Source organism: Peromyscus maniculatus, chromosome 20 (genome assembly GCF_049852395.1).
Source record: "Peromyscus maniculatus bairdii isolate BWxNUB_F1_BW_parent chromosome 20, HU_Pman_BW_mat_3.1, whole genome shotgun sequence".
NCBI lineage: Eukaryota > Metazoa > Chordata > Mammalia > Rodentia > Cricetidae > Peromyscus > Peromyscus maniculatus.
This window is the reverse complement of record NC_134871.1, coordinates 52,988,043-53,013,539: the sequence shown is the minus strand read 5'-3', so window position 1 is coordinate 53,013,539 and position 25,497 is coordinate 52,988,043. Positions and strand designations below refer to the sequence as shown.

Sequence of the window (25,497 nt, the reverse complement as noted above, 5' to 3'; positions counted from 1 at the left end):
GGCTGGGCTCTGCGCTCCCTGCTGCTGGAATGCCTTGCCCTCTGCCTCCTAGTTAAGCCTGCTTGGCTCACCCACACATACACAGTCGGTCCTCCGGCCATGGTAAGGGACAGCCCCAGAGCAGTCTTCCCCGACGGCACGCTTTCTGTGGCATCCTGTTGAGGCGGCCTTGAGAGTCCAGGCGTGGGTCATCATCCTACGTCCCTGAGATCCCAGAGGGCTGTGCTCCAAATCGACCTGGATGTCCACCCAGGCCTGTGCAGGGTCTTGTGTAAGACAGGGGTAAGAGGGGGCCATGGGAAGGAGGGCACCTGACAGCGGTGTGTGCAGACCTGACAGCGGTGAGTGTGCAGACCTAACAGCTGTGAGTGTGCACACCTGACAGTGGTGGGTGTGCAGACCTGACAGCTGTGAGTGTGCACACCTGACAGTGGTGAGTGTGCACACCTGACAGCGGTGAGTGTGCACACCTGACAGCGGTGAGTGTGCACACCTGACAGTGGTGAGTGTGCACACCTGACAGCGGTGAGTGTGCACACCTGACAGCGGTGAGTGTGCACACCTGACAGCGGTGAGTGTGCACACCTGACAGTGGTGAGTGTGCACACCTGACAGCGGTGAGTGTGCAGACCTGACAGCTGTGAGTGTGCAGACCTGACAGTGGTGAGTGTGCACACCTGACAGTGGTGAGTGTGCACACCTGACAGTGGTGAGTGTGCACACCTGACAGTGGTGAGTGTGCACACCTGACAGTGGTGAGTGTGCAGACCTGACAGCTGTGAGTGTGCAAACCTGACAGTGGTATGTGTGCAGACCCGACAGCTGTGAGTGTGCAGACCCGACAGCGGTGAATGTGCAGATACAACAGCGGTGAGTGTGCACACCTGTCACTGGCGCAGAGCGCCCCGCACACATCAAAGTGCACAGGTCCCGTGGGAAGGCATCTCACCCGCTGGAGCCGCGGTGACTCAGAATCCACCCGCACCGCGTCTCTGCTCCCGATGCCTGCAGAAGGCGCCCTGGAAGTCAGGCGCCCTGGGCCCTTACTCCTGAATCCCTTCCCAGCCCGCGTGGGAGTGAGAGGCCAGTTCTGTGCCTCAGTTTCTTCTGGAAAGGTGGCGTGGTGACTGAACCAGGAGAGGACCCTGGGAATGAAGCATGTTGTTGTGTGTGGAGGCACGTTCTATGGAGGAGCGGTCTGTGTAGTGAACATGGTCTGTAAAAGGCATGGTCTGTATAGAAGTGAGGTCTAGATACATGAGCGGTCTGTGGAGACATGTCTGTGAGGGGGTGATCTGTATGAGAACGTCATGATTTGTGTTAGCGTGTGTTCGGGGAGTGGTGTGTGTAGGTGTGGTCAGGGGAGTGGTTTGTGTGGGTGTGGTCTGTGTGGGTGTGGTCAGGGCGTGGTTTGTGTGGGTGTGGTCAGGGGAGTGGTTGGTGGGGTTGTGGTCAGGGAGTGGTTGGTGGGGGTGTGGTCAGGGAGTGGTCTATGCGGGCATGGTTTGTGCAGGTGTGGTCAGGGCGTGGTATGTGGGTGTGGTTTGTGTGGGTGTGGTCAGGGCGTGGTCTGTGTGGGTGTGGGCAGGGGAGTGGTCTGTGTGGGTGTGGTGTGGGGAAGTAGTTTGTGGGGTGTGGCTTGTGGGGTGGGTCCGGTCTGTGGAAGCCAACTGTGGTCTGTGGAGAAACAGCAAATGTGCGGTGCATAGGCCTTCTGCTCCTTCCCCCTCCTTCAGCCAGTGGTCAAGTCAGGACTTGGTCGTGCAGGACAAGTGAATGGTCAGAGCAGCCCTTTGCCCTGGGCTGAGGTCTGTTGTCGCCCCGCCCCACACCAGCCCCACCGTTAGCGAGGTCTCTGGTGGCTTGGGGAAGAAGCCCAGCTCTGTCCCAGAGCAGAGACTCCATAACAGAGAGTCCATAAACAGCAGAGTAAACACAGGCCATGGACAGAGGGCAGCCGGCAAGTCAGACGCTTGTCCTCCCCATGTTCCGTTTGCAGCCCCGGTGCCGAGAGCTCAGGCGGAACCCTGGGGAATAAACAATAAATAAGTGTCTTGTGAAAACTCTTTAAAAATATCCTGCCTCCAAATCATAGGCCCAGACCCAGCTCTGAGTTGTGCCCCTAAAAGGGACATTGGCAACAAATGAGGGTGTCCCAGTCTCTCGCCCACACCTCTGCCAACACTCTTGCTTATCCTGGATTGACTGGACGTCTTGGGTAGCATCTTGGGTCACCCAAACATAACCAGGGCCAGGCTGTGTCTGGGAAGACGATGCAGCCGCTCCTGCCCTGGCACAGCAGGACAGGGCCCTGGCTGTTTCTGATGGCCATCAGCCAGCCCGTACATCCGCCTGCCCAGCAACCCTCCCCCTTCCCCACCTCATCCCGACCACATGCCACTAGAAATAGGTGTCTGGCAGGGACACCCTGTGCCCACTGGCGGTCTCCATTTGTGGAGTGGACCGTGGGCGTGGCTGCTTAGTCTGAGGTCCTTCATCACCTCCCAAGTGCGGCTTCAACAAGGACAGGATTCTGCAGGCCACCTTGTCACCACCACCACCACCACCACCACCACCGCTGGCCCGTCTGCTGGCTGCCCAGGGATCGGTCACCAGCAGAAACACTTAAGACCAATTGTTGGGTCTTCCACATAGAATATGCAGGGGCTGGATTCCCAGCGGCAGCTCCATGGTGAGAAAGCCTGGCCCGCCCGATGGAAACAGGGGTCCCAGGAGGTCCTACCTGCCACACCAGCCCTTGCTTTTCTTGCCTAAGCATCCAGCAAACTAAACGTTAAGCTGTCCCCAAGCTCCCCTTGTCCCTGCCTGGAAGCCCTCGTCCCTTGCTGGCCCGGGTATTCTAGTCCCCAACTGCCCGGGTCTCTGCCCTAGCCTCCCTGCAGAGTGACTGGCTGCCATACACCCCCCCCCCCCCAGCCTGCATAGAAAAGCCTCCCTCGCCCCCGAATTTGAGTTACAAGTGTCTGTTTACTTATCCCTCTTCCACATGTGGGATAATTCTACTGAAACTTCCAGAGAAATCAGAAGCAAAGTCAGAGGACATTTGCCCTGGCCACCCTGTTCTAAGGTCATGTCCAGACTTGTCTGGACATAGACATAACTTTAGGGTTATAAGCATTGCATTGATGTTTATATGCTCCCCACCCCAATGTCAGAACCCTCCCCAACACTAATACATAATTGTGTAGCCAAGAAGAGGGAATGTAATCAAGGCCCAGGATGTGGGGAGCTGGTAGCCAGCTGGTAAGACTGCTGCTGTGACACTCTGCCTCGGACAACAATGTACCTGGGGGAAATGACTTGTAACATGGCAAAGCCCTCTCTGCTCATGTAGGCTCCCTGCATGCCCATGTCCGCCAGTCAGTTGGTTCTGGGGTTAGATAATGACTTCCTATATGGCGTCCTCTGTGTAATCAGTGCTGGGGGTGGGCAGTCCAGTGCTTTTTGATAATTGCCCATCCTGCTTGGAAGGAGTATAGGGTCCAGGTATGGGGTGGAAAGAGGAGAAAAAAAGAGTTTTGTTTTTGTTTTTGTTTTGAGACAGGGTTTCTCTGTGTAGCTTTGTCTTTCCTGAAACTAGCTCTGTAGCCCAGGCTGGCCTTGAACGCACAGAGATCCGCCTGTCTCTGCCTCCCAAGTGCTGGGATTAAAGGCGTGCACTACCACCGCCCAGCAAGAAAGAGTCTTTTAAGAGATGGGAAACACATACACAAAGCATAGAGGCAGGAAACCCAGGCAGGTTGAGAGTGGACTCCGGGTAGACACCTGTGAACCACAGGAGCCAGGTGCACCAAACAGTGCCTGACCAGAGACTCCAGGTGTCTCCTAGGGCTGGGAGGGGCCATCAGGGCCATCAGGGCCATGGGCAGACAATGTGTCTTAGTTAGGGTTTCTATTGCTGTAAAGAGACACCATGACCACGGCAACTCTTATAAAGAAATATTTAATTGTGGTGGCATGCTTACATTTCAGAGATTTAGTCCATTATCGCCAGAAGCAAGACAGCAGGCAGGCAGACATGGTGCTGGAGAAGGAGCTGAGAGTCCTTACATCTTGACCCACAGGCAATAGGAAGTGGTCTGGTTGACTGGGTGTGGCTTGGGCAAAGGAGACCTCAAAGCCCACACCCACCGTGACACACTTCCTCCAACAAGGCCACACCTCCTAGTAACGCCACTCCCCATGGGGGCCATTTTCTTTCAAACCACCACACACTGAGTGCACCACAGACTCACAGCTTGTCCTGCCATGACACCCAGGGCTGAGCTATCCAGCCCAACTACTGCTGTGGTACCCACACCCCACCTTCTTCACCCCTTCCCCCACACACAAGACATTCACCGCATCCCACCCTCGAAGGTGCCTTTGCCCTCACTGGCCCCAGATCATCTCAGAGAGAGGCTCATAGGCTCTGGGCTGGCCCATCTCCTCTCCCAGCACACTCCCGGTCCGCCTCCATAGCCCTTCTGTGGTGTCAGGCTTTACATCCCTGTGACAAGATGTCTGATGTAAGCAATTTAAGGTGGGGGGTGGGGGTGATCTCCTGGCTCCCGGGGGGATGGATTCATCGTCCTTGACTGTCCTGACCCTGGGCCTGCTGCCTTCTCAAGTGTGTTGACCAATGAGACGAGGCCAGCACGTGGTCCTGGTGGTCATCAACTGCTCCACCCCCAAAGCTGACCGTAAGGGGTGCGGAGTGTAGGGAAAGACTACTCAGGCGGGCAAGCCAGTTAGAGGGCCAGTGTGGGACATGTACGGGGCAGAAGGCTGAGCCGTATGACGGGGCGTGGGCCGCCGTGGTCCTCTCTCACAGAGGCCTCTGGGGTGGAGCTGCGCAAGGAGAGGAAGCTAGAAAGTAGGAGAAGGAGGGGCTTGGAATACAAGTGTGAGGACTTGCGTTTGGGTCCTTAGAAACCACGAGAAAGGCACAGCTCTGGGCAGAGACAGGAGAGTCCCTGGGACTTCCTGACCAGCAGCGAGGCTAGCCAACTGGAAAAGTCCAGATTTAGTGAGAGACCCTGTCTGAGTTGAGAAAGACACCCAGTGTTGACCTCTGGCATCTACACACACACACACACACACACACACACACACACACACACACACATACACACACACATATACACACACACATACGTACACACATACACATACACACACACACACACACACACACACACACACACACACACACAAGAGCCCACGTGCACTCCCACCTACGCACACATATGCACGTACACACACATACAGAAAGAAAGGAAAGACAGCCCCGAACCCCATAGCAGTCTGCTAAAGGAAATGCCCTGCCCTGCCCTGTGCCCGAGAGCTTGAGGAGGCTGGACCTGCCAAGTGCTGCAGCCAGAATTCTGGCCTAGAGATCCCCAATGCAAAAAGTGGTAAGGTTGAAACTGGCTGACATCAGGCGGCATGGGCTGGCCAGAGGGACTGTGTCAGCTCATGTCTGTGGGGGTGTCAGGGCGATTCCGGGCCTACTCTGCTCTACGATTCTCTTGGGAGAAGAGAAAGGCTTCCGGCAGGCACACCACAGAGGTCATTGCTCCCATCTGGGCCCTTGCAGGCCTCTCCCTCAGGCCCTGCCGGACCCTGAGCTTCCCCCCGCCCCCCACCTCTCCTCCCAGAGTTCTGTTTCCATGCCTTGTTTGTTTGGCTGGCTCCCTCCCCCTCGCCAGCCCTCCATTCTTATCCTCATCAAAAGAAATTTTAAAAAACCCAAGTGCCTCCCACAGATGTCCGGCCAAGGTCACATGCACAGCTGTGCTGTGTGGGGCCCGTGGGGAGGGGGGTTCTGTTCCTGCCCCTGCCCTATCGCCCATGTGTGGACTGTGGGCAGGCTGCTGGCTGGGGAGCCTCCTGTAAAGGGGCTAGTGCCCCGGTGAGGCAGGGTCCCATCTCACCCCACCGAACTGAGAAGTTACTGGGAGAGCTGATCCTAGCACACATGAGGGCCAGTTTTCATTGTCAACTTGACCCGATCTAGAATGAGCTGGAAGAGTCTCCATGAAAGACTGTCTAGAGCAGGGTGGCCTGTAGGCTTGTCCATAGGGGGTTTCTTGATGATATTCATTCATACAGGAAGATCCAGCCTAAATGTGGGTGGAACCATTCCCTGGTCTGGGTCCTAAACAGCATGAAAGAGAAGGTGGGCTGAGAACCTGTATCCATACATGTATTCTCTGTGCTCCTGACTGTGGATGCGACGCAGCCAGCCCCATCAAGCTTCTGCCCTGCAGTGCCCCGCCATGATGGACTATAACCCAGAACCATGGGCAGAAATAAACCCGCTCACACCTAGGTTGCTTGTTGCCCCTGATATTTTACCCCAGCAACTGGACAGGAAGCTAAGACACCAGTGGGTGTGGCCAGCCTGGAGTTGGCAGGCAGAGGGCCAGGCTGGCGAGCATGTGGACAGAGTGGTCACCATAGACTTTGGGGACCAGGAAAAGGGAAGCCTGTTTGTGGGCTTCGGGAAGTAGGAAACATGGTCTGGGATGGCTCAATGTTGAAGGCATTCCTGTCCTTTCAGAGGACCCGAGTTCGAGTCTCAGCACCTACATCAGGTGGTTCACAACCACCTGTAACTCCAGCTCAGGGTGTGCAGTACTACCTTCTGGATTCCATGGCCACCTACACTCACACATGTGTATACTCATAATCAGACATATAGAATTTAAAATAAAAATAAACTGGGTGTGGTAGTGCACACCTTTAGTCTCCGCATTCAGAAAGCAGAGGCAAGTAGATCTCTGTAAGTTCAAGGCCAGCCTGGTCTACAGAGCTAGTTCTAGGACAGCCAAGGCAACAACAAAGAAACCCTGTCTCAAAAAACAAAAATTAAATTAAATTAAAACTGGGGGGAAAGTTAGATACAGGGCTGGTAAGATAAGGGTGTTTGCTACCCAGACTGAGGAGCTGAATTCAATCCCCAAAACTTGCATGATAGGAAAGAACCAATTCCCACAAGCTCTGACTTCCACATACCTGCCATGGCATAACCCCCATCTCCACCCACTAAATAAATGAACAAATGTAAAATAAAATTAGACACAGATTTATCATATTGTCTAGAAATGCTACTCCTTAGCATATATTGACGTGAATTAAAACATGTCCACCCAAAAACCTATATGTGAATATCCACAGTATAATTCATAATTGCATCAAAGTTGAAACAACCCTGATGTCCATTAATTGGTGAATAAACAAAATCACGGCAGGTATATAGACATAGGAATATTACTCAGTCATAAAAAAGGATGAACCTTCTAATACATGCTACACAACATTGGCGAAGCTTAAAAAGACGATGCTATGTAAAAGAAGGCAGACACAAAAGGACAAATCATATGTCATTCCATCAATGTGAAATGTCTAGGCAGGGTAACTACATATAGAGACTGAATGGACTTGTGGGGGGGGGACTGGGATTCGTTATAAAGGGACACATCGCTATTGTTTGGTGGGAAAGACATGTTTTAGAATTAGTAGTGACGGTTACACGATGAAGTAAGTGTGCCTTAAAAAAGGCCAAGGTACATCCAAGGTGTGAATTGCATCTCCATTATGAAAAGCAACTGTGGACGTGAAACATCGGGAGAGCGCTGTCCCACACACTGCTAGCAGACCACACGCACAGTTCCGCCCCTTGGTTCTGGTCAGCATTAAGCACAGCCATAAGCTGACCTCCCGCCCCCCAAGAGCAGTCCTGGGAGACGAGCGGGCCAAAGCTAAGTCAGGAGTTTAAGGAACTCCTCTGCTCAGAGACGAGCAAACCAGGCAGGCTGAGCCCTCCTCCCTTCTCCTGTGTCTTCTTGTCACTTTTCCAATTTGGAAGGGACTTGGCTGTCCGGCATGCTGTGCCTGCGATCCCCAGAGACTCAAGGCACTCCCTGAGTGTGTCTAGCATGGCTCGTGTTGTTGGTAGCCGCATGGGCCAGATCTGGTGCTGAGGGCTTTGGCTCTGTACTCTGTCTACCCCACCCCCCCACCCCCACCCCCCCACACCCCAACACTCCAGCACTATTACCATCCCTGCCTTACAGAGAAGGAAACCCAGGCCTTGAATGGCTCAGCAGCCTGAGGTCAGAGCAGGCCCTAGCTGCCTCGTGCCCCATCTGGTGTGGCCTGTGGGAAAAGATCCAGACCCCATAGGCAGTGACCACAGGGTCACGGGCAGTTCTAAGGGGGAGTAGTTGAAGGCCTGAGCTAAGCGGCAAATCTGTGTCCTTGGCGACACAGAACCCTGGGAGAGCCTGGGTTAGCAGCAGCTGAGTTCGGAAGGCAGGATCCTGAGGAGGAGCAGTGCCGGGTTGCAGGTAGCTCCAGCAGAGCCTGGCCCTCCTGGGCTGGCTTGGGGGTGAACTAACAGTAGGCTTGCTGGTCTAGAGAGCCAAGCTCCACACAGGCCTCGCTCAGTCCTGAGTACAGACTTGGGCCCAGCCCAAGAAGCCGGATGCTACTGCCCGGCAGGGGACCCAGGAGTCGCGGGAGGAGGCTTCAGGTGACACCCAGACAGGTCCTCAGTGACCCGATTATCCCTCCTGCTAGCCGAGCTGGAGATCTCGGCAGTTCAGGAGTGTCCGGACTCTGTCAGAACTCAGGCCCCAGATCTCTAAGACCCGTGTGTGTCTTACGCGAAATTGAATCCATCTGGCTCTTGTTTATTTACACTTAACTCATCAAATGCAATTTTGCAAGAGTCATTCCATAGCCAAGAGGCATTTCTGCCTCAGCTGCCCTTCAGAGGGGAGTGTGTGTGGGGGGGGGGGGGAGCATTGCTTCTGCCGGGACCGGGACCCGGTGGCCGAGCTCCGTGGTGGAGGTTGAGCCTGGCTCCACCAATGAGTCTGAGCTTTGGTTCCCACCCACGGGATACGGGACGCTGCTGGAGCCTGTTGCAAGACCTGACACACAGTGGATTCTGGTCAACCACAGAAACATGGGCGGGGTCCACTCAAAACACAGAGTCTCTGTGTCAAATTGCGAGCGTTCATAGGAAACACAAAGCAGCTGAAGCGGGATCAGGGCGTCGTGTTCAGTTATTAATAACTGCAAACTCGGGCTCCTCATCCAGAAGAGGACAAACAGCCCACTATTAATAAAAACAAACAGCCCCACCTGGGGCCAAGCAGCGGCCCTTGAGGGCAAACCGCAGACCTCTTGCAGACGGACGCCCTCCAGAAGCCTAGGGCCTGGCCTCAGAGACCCTTCCTGTGGGGAGACAACCACAGCGAGTGGGCCCCAGCCCTGACATGACCCCTCAGGGCTGGTGGGAACAGGGTAGAGTCCGCAGAGCCAAGCTGGGCAGGAGTCGTAGCTGAGGGCTGCCTGTTCCAGCGCTAGTACCAGACCTGTGTCTGTACCGGGCAGTGACCCCAGAGACTCGGTGAGGCTCTGTCATGGCTACCATGTCCTGTCAAAGCTGGAGTCCCCGGTGGCCACACCCTTGAGGGGTGCTTCACGGGGAAGCTGGAAGATGTGAGACACAGAGCTGGAAGATAGAGACACATCTAGGGGACACTGAGGTCTAAGATGGGCTGTGTCGTGGGAGCTGGAGCGATAGACGGACTTGGTGTGGAGGACAAATTAGCAGCCCTAGTGACTGTTGGGGTGGGAGGGAGACAAAAAAAATTGCTAGGAAACAGGGTGCTTCTCAGGCCTGGATGGCCAGGTGAGGCTCAGGCCAGACTGAGCTGAGGTGAGGTCTTCTGTGACCTTGGGTACCCGGGCGTTCCTAGGCTCCAGCACTCTCCACTGCCACTGGCCACTGCCTTTGACTGAAGGAATAACTACCAGACAGTATTCCTACTGAGGGTCGCCTTGGGGACCACCCGAGGCCCAGCTCCCCCCCCCCATTTGTTGTCTAGCACCTCAGCTAGCCAAAAGAAAGGGGGGCCCCATGCAGAAGTGCACTGTATGTTGGAGGAGGAGACCTGTTCACCCCGCAGAGGTGGTCCCGGCACCCCTCCCCAAGCTGGGGCTTCAGCATAAGGCGTGTGTCCTCCAGCCCTGCCGCCTGGTTTCAGGGTCTCCTCCAGAGCTTCCTAGAATCTGCTTCATAGCTTAGTTCCAGTGCCCAGGGGTTCCCTGCCTTCTGGGAAGTCCCATTGTGGTTATAAAGGAAGATGGAAGAGTGTCAGCGTTCAGAAGCAACATGTCCCCACCTCTATCCTAGCTCTTCCAAGACCCCTGAGCCTGGGGTGGAGAAGGCCCCTCAGGGTCTGGCTGCACACAGGTTCAGTCTTGCTGATACCTTAAGGGTTGTCAAGCTACTCTGAGGATGTCTCTAAGAGGATCACTCTGCTGGCTGGACTGTGGGGTCCAGCAGAACCGATGTTTTTTGAGAGCCTTGCAGAGTCATGAGCCCAGCTCAGGACACACCTCCATGCAGAGGGCTTAGCTGTCCTGGCTACCTGAGTCAGCACACAGGACCTAGCCAGTTACTATCCTTGGGGGCTTCCAGAACTCTCCTCCTGCTGCCGTACTCACAGCCCCTTCCCTATGTGCTCTGCCCTGCCAATCCTCCAGCCTCAGGTCACTCATCAACTCGTGCTCACAGCCCAGGGTTTACACCACCTCCTCCAGGAAGCTTGCCATCCCTGTTTCCTGGTCCAAAACTCCAAGTGACATTCATTCTCAGTGTCTATGGATGCAGAAGGGCAAAGGCTTGGGTCTGAGGAGACGAGGCTGTCCCCGGAGAAGGGTATAAGTGTGTGTGAATGGGGCACATTCTGATCGTAGAAGAAGCAGGCTCTTGGAAAATGGCATAGAGAGCCTGCCCAAGTCCCTCTGGATGCCTGGTGTCTTAGTTAGGGTTTCTATTGCTGTAAGAGACTCTTATAAAGAAAAATTTCAAGCATTTCATTGGGATGGCTTCCATTTTCAGAGGTTCAGTCCATTGTCATTATGGGGGACATGGTGGCATGCAGGCAGACATGGTACTGAAGAGGTAGCTGAGAGTTCTATATCTTGAAGGCAACAGGAAGTGGTCTGAGACACTGGGTCATATATAAGACCTCAAAGCCCGCCTCCACAGTGACATACTTCCTTCAAAAAGACCACACCTCCTCCAACAAGGCCACACCTCCTAAGAGTGCCACTCCCTTTGTGGGGGGCATTTTCTTTCAAACCACCACTGTCAGACTGCCTAAAATTTCAAACAAAACCCAATTTTCTTCCAATGTACACAGGAAACCCATTTTTTTTAAATGTGGAAAAAATTTGTCTTTTAAATAGTTTCCTTTATGACTTAACAAATCTGCGTAGAACAGTAGAAATCCGAGTGAATTTCAAAACAGCCACCTAGTGTCCTAGGTGTGAACCAGGCGAGGCGCTCTCGATCCCGCGTCTACGTCAGCCTCGAGGACCAACCGGCGGATGCTGGAACGGATGTTGGCTGCTGGTTGCGACCCGGGCCTCCTTTTGGTAACACACCACACCTGGTGAGCCAAGATAGCATTCCCCTGCAGCAGCAGCAGCAGTGAGCCTCCCTCTGAAAGTGAGCTGTGATATCACCCCTAGTGTGATATCTCACCCTAGACTGCCAGGTATGGCCTCCTGCCCTGCCACCCTAGGCCCGCCTCTGGTGAAGGAGATACAGGCTTTTTCCCACCCATGGCAGGGACGGCATAGCGAAACCTGTGGTCTAGGCAAGGGGATGGAGTGGAAACGTAAGGCCTCCAGAGCTGGGAGACCTGGAAGGAGGCACTAAGGCACAAGGAGGAACGGGGAACTGCCCTCTGCCCCGTGGACCCCTGACTGAGTGGTTCTCACTGACTGGAGAACACTCTGCATCCTTTGGGCTTTGAGAAAGTCTCTTCCTATCTCTCTTCTCTTCTAAGAACCAGACACCGGGGTGGGGTGGGGGGTGGAACGGGGCTCCTGGGTGGATCTAGTGAGCAGTGTCCAAGCTGGAGCTGAAACTAGCATGAGGCATCCTTCTGTGCAGTGACAGGGCATCATGTTGCCTCTGACTGTTGAGGGAGTTCCCCACAGGACCAAACACACAGTCATCAGTAAGAACAATCATGATTCCACAGAGAGAGAGAGGAAAACTTGTACCCCGGTGTTCCAAGGGGCTTCCTGAAAGACACTCTGCGGTCCAGCCACACTTCCTGGAGACAAGGCCCAGTACTGACCACACACTGAGGGAAAAGCAGAGCAGACCTCAGGGGGCACAATGCCTGGTATGGACTCCCTTCTGGCCCTGAAGGCACCTCTCATAAAAGGATGCACCCTGTGCTGGGTCACAGTGTGCCGGCTAACTCCAAGGAACAGCCAAGGGGCTGTTTCTCCATGGTGCTCTGCCAGGTGACCCCCATCTGGCCTAGGTGGTAGGCAGACTTCCTGTGATCACAACTACACCCGCTGATCATTCTCCAGCCCCCATGAGTCCTCTTGGAGAGCTTGAGATGCAGAGTGTCTATGGAAGAGGTCGTGAGTGTGGCCTCAGGCTGTCCAGGGACCCAGCGTCCCCAGGACTTTCCACCCGACTTGGGTAGGATGTGAGGCCCTGTTTGGACGCAGTGGAGAAGGGTGCCGAGGGACAGCTCTCTTTTCCCGCCTGCTTAATCTTGGGGTTTTATCATTTGGGAGAAGAGAAAGACATGTTTACATGGCCTTGCATTTGTTTCAAATTATTCATCGGGGTTGGCGAGCCATTGTTCCCCGCTAATGTAAACAGCCGTGTCCCAACAGCACCGCCACCCCGCCAGATCACTGGGGGCCTGTGGATGCCTTATGTCAACTGCCCTGGTTCCTAGCTTTTGGTGAGGTGCGGAGCTGGGTCAGGCCAGATGGCTGCAGATGGGTGGCATCCAGGCCAAGGCAGCATTTCTGCCCCATTGAAGCCCACGCTGGAGGGTCCCTATCCGCTTTGTCTGTCTTACGATGGAGGCTTTGTGTGGACTGGCGTCTGGGAACCGGAAGAGAGGCAGTAATGGATGACAGAGGACCAGGGTCAGAGCTCGTGGTCCGCTGTGTCCTAAGACGCAGGCGCAGGTGCCTGCCTTTCTCAGTGCAGTGGGGTCAACGATAGGACTCACCCTGCTAGTGGATCATGCCTTCTGAGTCTCAGGAGTGTGTGTTTAAGTTGACCCAGACTCAAGCTCGGGAGGGAGCGGGTTCTTCGTAACCAGTCTGAACACGTTTGGGGCACAACCAGCCAAGCCACGTGTCTGAGGGCTCTTGTTCTGGGGCTCTGCCTTCCCTCTGATCTCCTGTGTGGACCACTCAGATCTCTCTGAGTGTCCGAGTCCCAGCGATGAAATGCACTTAGTAACACACCCTATCACATGAGCTGCTGAGGCTCTAGTGAGGCCCCTCGGTTCACAGAAAGCGCCCAGGATGCTGGCTCTCTGTTGCTCAGGTAACCAGGCAGTACCCGGTGCAGACCCACAGGCTAGAGACAGACCCCTGCAGCATGGAGGAGAGGTAGCAGCTCCGTGCACTTTGGGGGTTCCCTACGCAAAGGTACTGGTAGCACTGGGCCGGGAGGGAGCCATCAACAAGACTGTGAAAGCTTTCAAAGAACTAGTAATACCCCTCCACACACCCTCACTCCCCCCCACCTCGCCCTCCCCCCCAAAGCGCCCCCCCCCACCTCCCAGTTGAGCCTCTGGTCCCGCTGCTCCTCTCAGCAAGAGCCACCTTTACATGTGAGCTGGAACCTTCGGTGGCTTTTAGAGTTGAGAGCTCTGTTTCCCTCCTCCGACAGCCACACGGCTGACATTTGAGCTTGCCAGAGAATAATGATGCTCCACGCTGTGGGCCTCAAAGGCAGCCGCGCGGTCTCCTGGGTGGTAAAGTGGTCTGCCGTCCTCGAGCCTAAATAGGACCCAGCTGACAGCCCTGTAGAGCCAAGCTGTCCCCCGGTTCAGAGCAGGTCACCCCCGCCCTCTACCTTTGGCCTCACATCTTTTTGGTCTCAATGGCAAAAGATGTCTGTGTGAAGAAGCGAAGGAAATGTTCAGTGCCAAAGCGTATGTGCACGTACGCATGAAAAGGACGTGTGTGTGTGTGTGTGTGTGTGTGTGTGTGTGTGTGTGTGTGTGTGTGTCGGAGGCTGGGGATTGGCTGGGCACAGCCAGTAGCTCCATGCACACATTGCTTTGTGGTTTTATGTATTTGCCTATTAAAATGACAATACAGCCATGGAACATTAAGGTTTAAGAAGCCCTTCTTTCATTAAACAAACCGACAGAGTAGGGGGTTATGACTCCGGTAATTGAAACATGCTGTTCTGCTCAGGACCAGAGTTCCATAAAGGCCCTTTCAGCCAGTCACACCCTTCGTGCCAGCAGCCTCTGGTCAGAAGTGAGCGTCGGCCCTGAGCCGGTGCCTCCCGCCGAGTGGGAAAGACCTCTTGGCAGCCTTCCCCGGCAGTCCTGGCAGCCAGAGGTCAGGGGCTTTTCAAATCTGCCCCTACCCTCCAGGCTTTTGAAATCAATCTGCCAAGCTGTAGACCTTCAGGGTGGCGCAGGCTGCCCTGGCCTCCGGCCTCCGGCCCCCCCTCAGGGCTCCAGGGTCTTATGTTGCCAGCTGTAAACCGAGGTGGGTTGATGAAGTCGGGGCTGTGGTTAGCCAAGCTCCGTGTGTTAGGGAGACACTTCAGTCTGCACTGTCATCCTGGGTAGAAGAGTCCAGTGGTGGCAGAGGCGGGGCCAGGCTTGGGAGTCGATGCGCCGGGTCTAAAGTCTACCCCTGTCACTTTCCATGTAGCCTGGCGCCCGGAATTCAGGTTCCTTGTCTATAAATGGGCTAACACTTAAATCTGATGGGTTTGGTGCAAGGACCAGAGTTAACATAGGAAAGGGCTTAGAACTATGCTAGTCATACTGGGAGCAGTCACAACCCTCCAGCCCTTGTAACTGACTACTTCTGTGGAGTTCCATTGTTGGAAGATTACCATGGAATACCATGCAGTATGCCTGTGGAGTACTATGAAATACTTCTGGAATACCCTCATGTAGCACCATCATAGCATGCTACCATGGAGTAGCCCCATGCATCATCTCCAGAGTATATGCCATGGAGTACCCCCATCATAGCAGGATGCCATGGAGTACCCTCATCATAGCTTGATGCCATGGAGTACCCTCATCATAGCAGGATGCCATGGAGTACCCCCATCATAGCTTGATGCCATGGAGTACCCTCATCATAGCTTGATGCCATGGAGTACCCTCCTGCAATACCATCATAGCATGATGCCATGGAGTACCCCCATCATAGCATGATGCCATGGAGTACCCCCATCATAGCATGATGCCATGGAGTACCCTCATGCTCCATTGTGTAGCACCTCTGTGGAGACCCTTCATTAACTGATGGAGAAATTGATCGTCTCTGTGACCCCCTAGCTCCAGGCATGACATCTCTTCTCCCCCTTTCTCCCTCTTCTCACAGATGTGGATGAGTGTCAAGACAACAATGGTGGCTGCCAGCAGATCTGTGTCAATGCCATGGGCAGCTATGAGTGCCAGTGCCACAGCGGCTTTTTCCTCAGTGACAACCAACACACCTGCATACACCGCTCCAATGGTAAGTACAGCCTGTGCTGACGAGGCGTGCCTTCCAACCCCACGGAAACAGGCGGCCCTCTCATGTTTGGATTCCATATGGATTCCAGGAACCTCAGGGTCAAGGTGGGGGATTTCAGTGGTGACCTCAGTGGCTCTCTTGAGTTACCAGTGTTGTTCTTTGTAAAAATCATTCTAGTTCCTTCCCTCTGCCAATTGTTGGTATTTCTCCTGTCTGTATGTATGTAGTGTGGCCACAAGTGGTAGATACGACCAAAGAAGTTGTCTTCCTTTTTGTGGGAGAGGCTATGGCCAGGAAAGCTGGGACCCTGTTCTCCAGACCCCTTTGAAAGAGGCTGGTGTCCCCTTATGTCTCCATAAGCCTCCAGCACCGGTGATTATCTGCTGCCTATTCCTGGGTTACCAGCCTGCTGAGGGACCTTGTGAAGCTGGACAGACTGAGACAGAGTTAGTCGCTAGCCAAGCTCAGCAAGTGAAGGTTCTTGGTGTCAGGGCACCGATGGTCCAATCCTGGAGTTTTTTGAAGCCTGGGCCTACGGCAGGGCTGTGAGGTGGGCAGAGCTGGTCAGAAACCAACATGTATGTGGAACCTGGGTCAACACAGGTGTGGAACCCGGGCAGAGTGAACAGCCGTAGCGAAGACATGGCATCATCAGCTGCTGTGTTGGCTCTGGCTCCCAAAGCAGGCCTGTGTAGGGATGCAGAGGGGCCTAGCAAGACAGTGCCCAGAACCAAGCCTTCTGGGGCCAGGCTGTCCTGAATAGTCAAGGCTGGAGGTGCGAAGTTAGGAAGAACAGCCCACGGTCCCTTCTCCAAGCCTGACCTTTGACAAGGAGGGAGAGCTGGAGACTGGCCAATGCAGGACAAGGAGCAAAAAGGATTCATGCTGGGCTCAGCTCAACAGAGCCCAGGTGTGAGCCCAGCTCCTCCATCCCTTTCTGGGGCCGCTCCTCAGCAAGCTCCCTGTGTGCCTGAGTCTCAGCTTCCTCATTCACAAGAGAGGGGTCATGGCACTGGGCTAGCTGGGTGTCTGAAGCTAGACAGAGGAACTAGTGTGACCGGCTGGAGTTCAGTAGGGCTGCCAGAGGTTGTGGAGTGGAATTCTGGGATACTGTGTGTGGTTTCTGTTAGAAAACGAATCCTGGGAAAATAAAAAGAAAAAATACATTTGAAATATATTGGGGGAGGTAAACCAGAAGCTTTTTAGTAGATTCTTAGATTGCCTGGGTTTATTTTAGCAATTTCCTTACAGGCAAGTCTGGTTCATTGACCCCTGGCACTACAGTGTCCTCAGAAGGATATGAAGGCCAAACTCAGTGTTTCCTGGATGCTTGCTCCAGACACCAGAGCCACCACACACAGGTGGCCTCAGGGAGACAGGTGCTAATCTTGCTCCTAATAAACACCTGGCTATGGTGCCACTGGGCTGAGCGGTCCAAGATGGAGGCAGGTGATGTAAATGAGGGCCTGCGCCCACAGGGATCATAAGAAGCAGGTTCATCAGACAGAAAGGAGATGCATGTGACAAGGCCCTGGGTCCTGTCCATGTCGAGGGGAGGGAATTTCTGCGAGTAGCTTACGGTCACACTCCAGGAGCTTATGTGTCCACCAGCACATGCATACCCTCATTTCCTGCCTTTGGGGAGAGCCTCAGGTGGGCTGTGTGGTGAAACTATGCCTCTAGTAGAGTGTATGAGGAAGGACAGACTGCAGGATTGCCAGAGGGCAGCTGTGGCCGGCCCGTTCCGCCTTCTTGGCATCTGCTGGCCTGAGAGGTTACAGATTTCTGTGTTCGCCACAGGAGATGGGTCGGGGGTTAGGTAACAACCCTGGGACGAGCAGGGAACTGCTGCCAGGGCACAGGCCTGAACACCACCACCACCACGGAGGGCCCGTAGGAGGCTGGCTACGACTCCTCTGACGAGGGAGGAAGCGAGGCTAGGGAAGCCGAGTTGGAACTGGAGCCCAGTTACGTCTGCTGTAGCGGTTCTGTTCAGGTAATAAGGCCTGTCAGAGAAGAGGCAGGTGGTGGGACAGTGGCCAGAGCTGGAGGCCTCTGTGTGGAAGCCATGGTTGTACTTAGGTCAAATGATGAAAAAGGGCTGTGTGGAAGCCTGAAGCAGTTCACTAGGCAGGGGTGTGTACAAAGGCCTGGAAGTTTAGGAACCAAGACTGGATGGTGGAATGAAATCGGCAGAAAGAGAGGAGCCCAGGAGGGGAGCTGAGTGCCCAGTCACGGTCGGGATCCTGAGAGGTTGGGGGTGCAGGGAGGAGGTCGTATGTCCCGAAGACAGTAACCATAGAATACTGGCGCTTGGGAGGGAGGGTGACAGTCGATGGTTTTTGGGGAATTTAGAAACTCTAGAGGCTGGAAGGGAAAGAATTGTGTACTGCCCCATATTGGGTACAGCCTTGGACAAGCTCCCCTGGATTTTTTTTTTTTTTTTTTTTTTTTTTTTTTTTTTTTTTTTTTTTGGTTTTTCGAGACAGGGTTTCTCTGTGTAGCTTTGCGCCTTTCCTGGAACTCGCTTTGGAGACCAGACTGGCCTCGAACTCACAGAGATCCACCTGCCTCTGCCTCCCAAGTGCTGGGATTAAAGGCGTGAGCCACCACCGCCTGGCTCCCCTGGATTTTTATAAAACTAGGCATACAGATTTGGCTAAAATACTGGGGGGGAGGGGAGGTAACACTTCATTCCCAGTCTGTGTTGACCAACGTGTGGATGGAAAGAGGTCCCTTTTCCTACTGGGAATTCTGAGTGGAACCTCTGAATTTTTGAATCTGGGCCATGTAGCCAATCCAAACGCTCCTGGGGAGCTTCTTGAAGCCATCTTGCCGGGCAAACAGCAGTGTGTGTCAGGCTTCTGAGGCAGAGGAAAGGGTGCACAAAGCCTGGGAGAAGACAGGACACAGGGTCCTAGGCAGGCAGGTAGCCTACCTCCAGAGGCACAGTCCGCGGTTGGCACAGGCACCCACCGTAGCATCAACCACAGTGATACGACTCACCACTCAAAAGTCAGAGGCGGCCTGGAAGTGCTAAGATGGGGCTCCTTGCCTCTGATTCTGTGGCTCCTGGGAAAGCAGCTGGATTCCTCTTGTCACCTAACTGACTAATTGCTCTCCAGATCTCTGGACCCACCCGCCCACCCAAATCATAGATTGTTTTGATTAGATGCATGCAAGGGGCAGGCCAAGGTCAGTCTGGGCTCCTGGCCCAGGAACAAGGCCATGCAGCTCAGCCCTTCTGAGTAGCCTGGTTTCCTAGGCGCCAGGGTAAACCCTGGCCTGAGGCTCATGGATCAGGCCCAGGCTAGATTGGAAGCACTGGTTTCTTGATTTCAGATCCCCTGGGTCCTCTGCTGTCACATTGGCCTCTTTGGGCCCTTTGGCTATTTAAAAAAAAAAAAAAGCACTTGGGGAAAATGCTTTGAAGTACCCATGTGCAAAATCTGCCCTAGGGGTGTGACGTGTAGACATTAATTCCTTCTGGTCCCCAGAACCAGAATTGGCGTGGCTTGACTTGACATGGGCAATGCTCAGGCTGCACTGGATGGATGGGAAGGGCCCCTGGGGCTGTTGGAATCTGGCTAGTCCCTCTACTTAGCACTTCCTGGTACTGGCTTTGGTGACAGCCCACAGGTCCGCCACTGCTCAGCCTCTGGCCCAAGCTCTAACAATGCCTCCTCTGGCCCTCAGCCCAAGGGCCACGCCAGAGTCAACCCAGCCTCTGCTACACCAGGCTAGCCATACACCTCACACTCAGAGGCTCACACACTGGGTCTTCTACTTCTCCCACCCCTGCCCTTCCAACCCTTAAAGTGTGTCAAGTTCATGCTCCAGGAAGATATGTCCTCCTGGATGACTTTTCCCCTTTTCCTCAGGGAAGTATTATTTCCTCCAGGCTAACCCATACTGGCTGGATCTGGAAGGGCCTCTGAAGGCCCAGGACTCCCACCTCTGAGAAGCAATGTTCCCCTCTCATCTCCCCACTTACAGGATCCAGTTAGTTGTGTACAACCCTGATGCCTTTGGATCCTAGTTTGGGGCCATGTGACTTTTTTTTTTTTTCAGTCTACAACAAGATTGACTGTGAATCCCCTCTATGACTATGAGCTGGGACAAGCACCTCTGGAATTCTGGCAATTTGTTTTTCTCACCTGAGGGGTAACCAATGGAGCCATGGTAACCATGGTCACCTCATTGACTATGGTGTCGTAATCGTGAGCATCATGGTCCTGAACACTCCTGTTGGCCCATGGGTGCGACATTGAGGTGTACCTGCCTCTTTGTGCAGGAAACCGTTCCACAGGATTGGGTTTAGAGTCTCACTCGATACCTGCTGTGGGCCAGTCTTGGCGGGGGCTGGAGGCAGCAGAGTGAGAGGAAACATCACCTTGTTTTGGTTTGGTTTGGTTTTTCGAGACAGGGTTTCTCTGTGTAGCTTTACGCCTTTCCTGGAACTCACTCTGTAGCCCAGGCTGGCCTCGAACTCACAGAGATCCTCCTGGCTCTGCCTCCCAAGTGCTGGGATTAAAGGCGTGCACCACCACCGCCCAGCTGAAACATCACCTTGTTATAGGAAGCAACACAAGCTCACAGGGGAGTTTTAAGAGCTGCGGGTAGCCAAGGCTAGCCCCAGGGTACCCCCCAGCCCCAGGACACCCCCTAGCCCCGGGGCACCCCCCAGCCCTGGGGCTTCCCCCAGGGTACCCCCCAACCCCAGGACACTCCCTAGCCCCGGGGCACCCCCCAGCCCTGGGGCTTCCCCTAGCCCCAGGGCTCCTCCTTTCATTTAGTGTGAGATGGCCCTCTGCTGTCTTGTCCAGGTTTGCTTCCAACTCACAGACTCCATCACTGATGGGCTAGCCTCGGCCTCCAGAGTAGCCGACACTGCCACTGTGCCCTACTCTACCTAGCTCCCGAGGCCGTTTGGAAGGCTTGTCCTCCATGAGTATGACAGGGTTGCAACTCCTTTTGGCTAAGGACACTGTTCATCACAAGGCTAAGTGCCAGGGCAAACTCGAGCCTTTGGAAGGGCCAGGGCGGTGGGAACGGGAAGATGAGGGAGGCAGGTCTGAGCAGGGCTGGGTTGCCCTGGCGGTGGTGGGTGGGGTGGGCAGGCATTGTTGATAGGTCCTCAGGTCCCGTGCTGTGAATAAGGAGACAGTGAAGTCTGTGCTGGGGATGGGTGGAGAGATAGATCCAGAGGCTCACACCTGCAGCCCCTACCCAGGCGAAGGGGGCCCCCACCACAGAGAGGCCGGACACGCCTGGCTTCCTTGAGCTGGACACCAGATCTGGCCACAGGACAGGCTGCATTGCAGACTCATGTTCCCTAGCAAGGGCATGGAGCCGACCTAAAACCATTCCACATCTGGCTGAGCATCGTCTGCATATGCTTAAGCACACGTGTAAATGAAGGCAAAGGACCCCAGGGTCTTCTGTCCCTGGCACTCACCTAGGACTCGGGGCCACATGTTCACAAGGCTCAAGACTTGGCCTTCAAGAGCGATGTGGGCACGTTAGAGTACATCTCTTGATGGGTTCATGGGGATGGGCATGAGACACAGCACGCATGACTTGTGTGCTCACAGTGCGCTGCTGAGCACGTCACTGCTCATCCTCTGCATCCTTGCAGTGGTCCATTTCGAGTCTGAACTCAAGAGTCAGGAAACTTGCACCAAGTTGCCAGAGTCGCTGAGGGAGAGTCTCCGCCATTCAAGGCTTGGGCTCCTGAGAGCTGGCTGGTGCAGAGAAGCAGGCAATACAGAAGGTTCCGGGAGTCCTTCTCAATGGCTGACCCAGGTCCACAGGACTCAGGAGGAGTCCTGGTGCAGTAGACACCCTCCCCACCTGACACTTCACCCCTCCTTCAGCCCGAGCTGACCTTCCACCCTCCCCTCTACACTTTGCAGTTTTTGCTGTGAACTCAGTTATACAGACAACGGCTGCTACTACAGACAGAAAACATGATTCCTATTTGTCCCCAAGCTGAACGTCTCCAAATCCCTGGGTACCCAGCGAACGGGTGTCTTTTGATGCCGCTGTTGCTGGCTGTCATGTGCCACTGACCTGCGACAGGTCTGACTCTCGGGGTCAGGGGCCATGATTTCAGTCATATAGGAGTCCAGGTCAGAGGCTAAGGGGCTGTCGGCTTGTTTAGAAGGCACCGTCAGCTCTGGAATTGCCATTGACAATTTCTCACAGAAACTGCTCACCGTTTCTGGATACAGTTGTGTCTCAGAGGGTCAGGTTGTATGAAAATGACCTTGGGTTAAGTTACACTTGGTTGTTGTCCTTATTAAGCCACACCAGAAGCATCTGGAGATCTGTTTATTTTATCTGGAACTTTGGAGAAGTAAAATACCCCCAATACAACTCGAGACAAAATAATAGGGATTTTTAATGACTTTTTGTTTTGAAGTCATTCTAGATTCATAAAAGCTTTTTTAAAAAAAAGTCTTAAAGAGAGGCAGAGGTACCCTCCACCTAGTTTTCCCCCAAAAGCAGCATCTTAGGTCACTAGAGTGTAATACCAAGCCAGGAAGTGAGCACTGGCACTGTGTGTGTGTGTGTGTGTGTGTGTGTGTGTGTGTGTGTGTGCTTGCACACGTGCCTTTGGTTAGTGCAGATTGGAATCAAGAATTTGTATTTGGGGCGAGCAAGATAGCTCAGCAAGTCAAGGTTCCTACTAGCGAGACCCATCTAATGACCGGAGACAGACTCCTGGGACCCACCTAGTAGAAAGAAGAGAGAACAGTCTTCCACAAGATGACCTTTGACCTCCACACATATGCTGTGGCATATGTACACACGCACGCAAACACGTGATAAAAAAAGAATTTGCATTTTAAGAACAACTCTACTCCCTGCCAGGCACTGACATGCCAGAAGAATGACTTAGAAGACTCCATCATTTACCACCCAAGCCTGTGCGCTTCTAAGGAAGGAGTCACTATTCGTAATTGTAGCAGAGCAGTGGATGTTAACTAGGTCATCCAGGGAAAAACCAAGATGGTCTCCAGTGGTACTTCATTTGACCTTAGCCTTGAGGTGACACCACCAGTGTTAAGCCCTTGAGCCTTATGAGATGGACACTAGCCACTCCATGGCACAGACAGGGGTGAGAAGTTCAGAGACTCATGTAAAGACCGGGTCCAAGGGTTCTGGCCCTTAGGAGCAGCAATAAGACAAGAACCCAAGGGGTCTGAATTCAAGTCATGACTGCCTCCTTGGCGTTTGGCCCATGTTTTCCCACTTCTCTTTTAGGTAGAAAGCAATGGAGATCAAAAGAGGGGAACCGTTTCTTTACCCATCATGCTAGCAGCCGATGTTGGGACTGTGGTACCCACATGTGTGCAGGCGTGGGTGTGATATGCTGCTTGATTGGCACATGCGCAGAGGAATAGATCTGAGGGGCCCATAGACTAGTCAAATGGAGGGCACTGAGGTTAGTCTGGCCCTGGGGACCTATGGAGCAAGGGGCTTGTGAAGCCTCTGAGAGCTGGTAGCTAACTAGAGAAGGGATGAGCAGTCACGTACGGACTGAGGGCCACCACAGTGTGGGTGGGGTAAGGAAGGAGACTGGGGGAGAGGAGTCTGTGGTGGGAATGAGATCACAAGGGGCTGTTGGGGCCATCTGGCCATGGACCAATGGCAGCTGAACCTAAAACGGCCTCTGAAGAAGCCTCAGAACCACTGGCTGGCTGTTACACAGATTTCTCTGTCACTTGTCCAGAAGAGTGTCAAGGAGGGTCCTCAGACACCCCTGTCCTCCAGTGCCATCTGGTCAAGGGGACCAGAGCCTGGCAGAGTGGGTATCAGTGTTTACACTCATGTGTGCACCGTGCAGCCTCACTAGAGGGGATTGCTCTCACCCTGCCCTGGGCCTGATGTTCCTTTGCGTGACTGCCTTTGAGTTGCCTCCAGCCTGGTCTAGACTGCGAGTCCACTGCCTCCCTTGCCCCAGGGGCCACCACCCTCTTCCACTGTTAGGTCCAGCAGCGGCAGCGCCATCGTCCAGCCCGGCCTTCTCTCCATTCCCCGGTGTTCTTTAACCCCTAAGATCCCGACTGCAGGTTCCATTGCCTGTTGGAGAGGGTGGCCCCGGGGGAGTCTAAAGAGAGGGTGCCGCCCCGCTCTCCAAACTGGCAGAACCAAGGGAAACAAGAAACAGTGTAGCAGGAGTTTGGAGTTTGCCAACTCGGTCTTGAGGCGTGGATGTCGGAGCCACATTTCTAATGTAAGATCACCGTCCATCTTGAGGGGGGCATGGAGATGAAGCAAGCGGGGAGTTGGGCCGTCACACTCCCAGACACCCCACAGGTCCCATGAGCAGGATAGCTTGGGAGAAGATGGCAGGGAGGGACGTGGAGAGGGGGTTGATAGGATGGCCGAGGGGAAGGTGAAAGGGACATGACGGGGGGGGGGGGGGGGGGGTTACAGGAGTATGGCTGAGGGGAAGGGGACAGAAAAAGACATGAAGGGGGAGGGGAAGGTAAGGGGAGCATGACAGGGGGGATGGCTGAGGGGAAGGTGACAGACAGACAGGGGGATGGCTGAGGGGAAGGTGACAGACAGACAGGGGGATGGCTGAGGGGAAGCCGGCAGGCTGTCTGGGAGTAGCTGAGGGGAAGTTGATGGGGAGATGGGGGGGGTGACAAGAGTCAGGTGGAGCGTTAAAAGGGGCTGATTAATAAAGAAGTGACAGGAAGATGGCTGAGGAGGAGACAGCAGGATGGCTGAGGAGGAGAAAGTGACGAGGTGACGAATGGGGACGATGACAAGAAAATAGCTGAATGGGAGAGAGGAGACAAGAAGGTGGCTGACGGGAAGGTGACGGGACAGGCCGAGACAATAGCTGAGGAGAAGATGACGGGACAGGCAGAGACAATCTGGAGGAGGTGACGGGAGAGGAGGTGACGGGGAGAGATGTCTGACGGAGGAGGCGTGACAGATGTGACGGGATGTTTGAGGGGGACAGAACAGAGTGCCTGAGGGAAGTTGATAAAAAGCAAGGCCAAGGGAGACGGAGCGGGAAGATGGCTGAGGGAGAGGTGACGGGAGAATGGCGGAGGGAGCTGACGACAGACCGGGAAGTGACAGGGTGCGGAAGGGAAGGTCACTGGGAGTGGCTGGGGAGAAGGTGACCAGGTGGCCAGGCAGGTGTGAGAAGGGCCAGCAGGCCTTCAGGGGAGCCAGCCTCCCTCAGCTTTGCACTGGGGACCGGCCTGTGACTCACGTCACGGAGGTGCTGAATGTTTCAGTGGTGGGTGCTTCTGAACAAGGCAGAGCTTTGTTCTCTTTACAGAATAGACTGACTGGGAGTCAGTGGGGCCTCAATGACAGGGTCAGTCTGCTTTTTTTTTTTTTCTAGATATGGCCCAGGGCCTTATACAGAACAGCCGATTTCCTACATTTTTAGGAGCTGAAAATGCCAAGTCCCATCAGAATCTGTGGTTAAGGGTCCTGGAGAATGGTGTGTACAGAGCACCTGCCCTCCTTCTCCTCAGTGGCTGGTTCAGGCCCGGCCCCTGCTGGGGTCTGAAAGGGTCTGAATGAAGGAGGGAAAAAGCCTCGAGGCTCTGGGATCTCATTGGAGGTCAGGATCCTAGGACACCGTGGAGTCTCAGACCTCCCCGTGTGTGTCCTCGGGGGGCAGAGGCAGCAAGACTCTACTTGTCATCTGCTAGGCACTTCAGTGACCCTACAGTACCCTAGTTCCTCTGCCCCACCCTCTGTGGCACGACACTTAAAAGGCCCCCATCTTTGTACCTGGGTACATCCTCCCCAGACCATGGGCTTGCAGGAGGAGCAGATCCAAAGCAGGTGCCCCCCAGACCATGCGCAGGGGCAGTTGCATCACAAGGCCTGGGCGTGGGGTGGGGGGGGGGTGGGAGCAGGGGAGCGCTCACCCAC

General features: G+C 54.4%; 1 protein-coding gene across 3 annotated transcripts in view; it reads left to right on the top strand.

Annotated features, from left to right (window-relative positions):
• The window catches only part of Scube1 (signal peptide, CUB domain and EGF like domain containing 1), a 122,260-nt gene that overhangs the window by 33,979 nt on the left and 62,784 nt on the right, over positions 1-25,497 (top strand). For all 3 annotated transcript variants that reach the window (XR_013046533.1, XM_006980248.4, XM_006980249.4), the window contains exon 4: positions 15,445-15,579. Coding sequence is in view for 2 of the 3 variants with exons in the window: in XM_006980248.4 (XP_006980310.1) it covers positions 15,445-15,579 (135 nt within the window). In the remaining variant the exon portion in view is untranslated. The remainder of the gene's footprint in view (positions 1-15,444; positions 15,580-25,497) is intronic.